Source organism: Loxodonta africana, chromosome 10 (assembly GCF_030014295.1).
Source record: "Loxodonta africana isolate mLoxAfr1 chromosome 10, mLoxAfr1.hap2, whole genome shotgun sequence".
Lineage (NCBI taxonomy): Eukaryota > Metazoa > Chordata > Mammalia > Proboscidea > Elephantidae > Loxodonta > Loxodonta africana.
The window spans coordinates 24,388,105-24,391,071 of record NC_087351.1 but is presented as its reverse complement, the minus strand read 5'-3'; the positions used below and the strand labels follow the sequence as shown (position 1 = coordinate 24,391,071).

Below are 2,967 nucleotides of genomic sequence, written 5' to 3'. Positions count from 1 at the left end.
GAACACTTACGTAAATTATCAGAGAAAATGTCTAGAAACCTTTGAGGAGCAAAAACAAAAGGTCTAATAATAGAGTAAGAAGGTAAGTAACCCCATTTACCTCCATCTAAAATATCCAAAATATTATTTATTTATGCAGTCACTCTCCTCATGACCGTAATCCTTCCATTTTCTTTATTTTTCTTCTTTCCAATGAAATGATTTATAATTCCAGTATATGCAGCTCATAAAACAAATTAGTAGAGTAAATAGAAAATCAGCTTTTAGTGCCACTGATTCTGACACTTCCTCGTTTTCTATCTACAGCTCATTTGAAAATCAGCTCTTCTGTCCCAGTCAATGGGTAGACTAAATGACTCTGTGATTTCTGAGTTTGTGTTGTTGGGACTCTCCAGTTCTTGGGAAACTAAAGTTTTTCTCACGTTGATATTTTCCTTGCTCTATTTAGGGATCATCCTGGGAAACCTTTTCATTTTGTTTTTGGTGATTCTTGATTCTCACTTACATTCCCCTATGTACTTCCTGCTGGCCAACCTGTCCCTCATTGATATGGGACTTTGCTCTACCACAGTCCCCAAGATGATCACAAACCTTTTAAATGAATACAAAGTAATTTCTTTTCAAGGCTGTATGACACAGACATGCTTCATCCACATTTTAGGAGGAACAGAGATGTTGTTACTCGTAGCCATGGCGTTTGACAGATACACAGCGATATGTAAACCTCTTCACTACTTGACCATCATGAGCCCTAATATATGTGTTTCAATTGTAGTCATTGGCTGGGTAACTGGAGTTATCCATGCTATGTCTCAGTTTTCATTTGTTATTAACTTGCCCTTTTGTGGCCCTAATAAAATAGACAGCTTTTATTGCGACTTTCCCAGGATCATAAAACTTGCATGCACAGATGGGTACAAATTTGAGTTGGTTAATACTGCCAACAGTGGGTTCCTGAGCGTGGGCACCTTCTTCCTGTTAATCCTTTCCTATACCTTCATTTTGGTCTCTGTCTGGAAACGTTCCTCAGGTGATTTATCCAAGGCTTTTGTCACATTGTCAGCTCACATCACTGTGGTTGTTCTTTTTTGCACTCCATGCATGTTTCTCTACGTGTGGCCTTTCCCCACATCATCACTTGATAAATATCTGTTCATTGTTGACTTTGCTATCACCCCTATCTTGAATCCTGCCATCTATACATTAAGGAACAAAGACATGAAGATAGCACTAAAAAGATTGCACAAACAGCGATATTATCTCAGATTTTGCTGACTACATCATTCTTTGAACTCTGAAACTATACATCCACCTGCCTGTTAAGACATCTCCACTTAAACATCCCACATCTAACATGGCCATAACTGAATGTATCATCTATTTCCTTAAACTCATTTCTACTACTTCTGTAGAGCATTTACTCATTACCTTTACCACTGTGCGAATATGAATCCATCATGATAAGGGTTATTTTAGCAGACAACAGCAGTGTCTACTAAATAAGACATTATGATTAAAATTGTGGTTATTTTGACAGTAAGAAAGGATATAATGGCATCTTCTGCTTCCCATAAGGTTTTCAAATATACTACAGACTTGCTTTGGTGAATGTCATGAATCATCACATTGAATACTTATAGATGTAGACCTAGTAGATTTACTCAATTACTCAGGTAAAGTTCTTTCAGAAGAAGACCCAAGGACAAAATTTTGTTGCAGGTACTTTATTTGGAAACTTACTTGGAAAGCTTCAGTAAGGGGTGGGGAAGTGAGAGAGACAAAGGAAGGATGCTTATGTTGATACATATAACTGAGATGCAAGCTCACTGTGATCTTCTGTGAGACTCTATAGATTGTGATTTAAAATTTTCCCAATTGAAGGGCAAGGAAGCTGGAGTATTTCTTCATTTTTAGATGGCAAATTAACTCCTTGGCATGTCAAGCCTGTTCCAAAAAGAACCCTGTACAATTAGGAAGCAAAAGGAGAACTTATCAGGTAGACATTTAGGTGCTGGCAGTAGAGAAGTAGAGAGTAGAATCCTGTACAATTAGGAAGCAAGAGACAAGTTATCAGGTAGACTTTTAGGTGCTGGCTGTACAGAAGCAGCTCCTTATTTGGAAGTAATAAATGCTGAGGTATATTCTACTTCTAAAGTCATTTAGACCCCATATAATTTCACTTTATCCTGTCACAGGTTCCTTAAAGTAGTGACTGTTCACTATTTCATAAAAGAAAGATTTAGAACAGGAGGTGGTAGGACAAGCTACAATAGCACTGTTGCTCCTAACTGATATTCATCATGCCTTCCTCTACTACCCATTCTAAATTCCCCTCATCCTCTGTCAGTAGTTCTGGTTTAGAATCCTTGCCAGTGAGGAGATACAGTTTAACTATGAGCACGAAGAGTCCCTGACTTAAATGCTATTGCCAGTGTATTGTTGCCACGATTGCCCTTTTATAGTTGTCATCAATCATGGAACCACTAAGCAGTGCCTTAGTGGATCCCTAGTTTTAGATAACTCTTCACTGCGTCATCCATTATGTAACAATAATCCTGTCTCTTCATGGTAAAGAGGGATAATAATAAGGTAAATTTTCTTCTGTCTGATGGTCTTTCAACATGAGGAACCCAAATTATGGGAAAGAAAAAATTTAGGTTTATTGGAACTCATACTAATCTCCCACGAGAAGCGTTCTTGCCACTCCAGTAGAACCTAAAGTTTGTGGAACATAAAATAGAAACCTCAGAAGGTCACTTTGATTCACAGTGAGAGGTATGTTATTTTTATCCCTTAACTTCCAGACCCATGTATTTTATCTATAGGAGATGTTGTCATTAGTTGCCATCAAGTAGATTTCAATTCATGGTGACCCCATGCGTATAGGATAAAACCGCTTCATAGGGTTTTCAAGTCTGTCACCTTTCAGAAGAAGCATATGTCCAGGCCTGTGTTCTGAGTAGCCTC

General features: G+C 38.0%; 1 protein-coding gene across 1 annotated transcript; it reads left to right on the top strand.

Moving 5' to 3' along the window:
- The first annotated feature begins 265 nt into the window (after nucleotides 1-265).
- On the top strand, nucleotides 266-1,584 carry LOC100659185 (olfactory receptor 4F21-like). The gene has a single exon (XM_010598403.3). It carries the CDS (start codon nucleotides 340-342, stop codon nucleotides 1,273-1,275), a length of 936 nt encoding a protein of 311 aa, XP_010596705.2. The 5' UTR covers nucleotides 266-339; the 3' UTR covers nucleotides 1,276-1,584.
- The last annotated feature ends 1,383 nt before the right edge of the window (nucleotides 1,585-2,967 follow it).

Bases quoted from the DNA above. Each gene is read 5' to 3' on its own strand.
- LOC100659185 (XM_010598403.3), top strand. From the start codon at position 340: ATGGGTAGACTAAATGACTCTGTGATTTCTGAGTTTGTGTTGTTGGGA.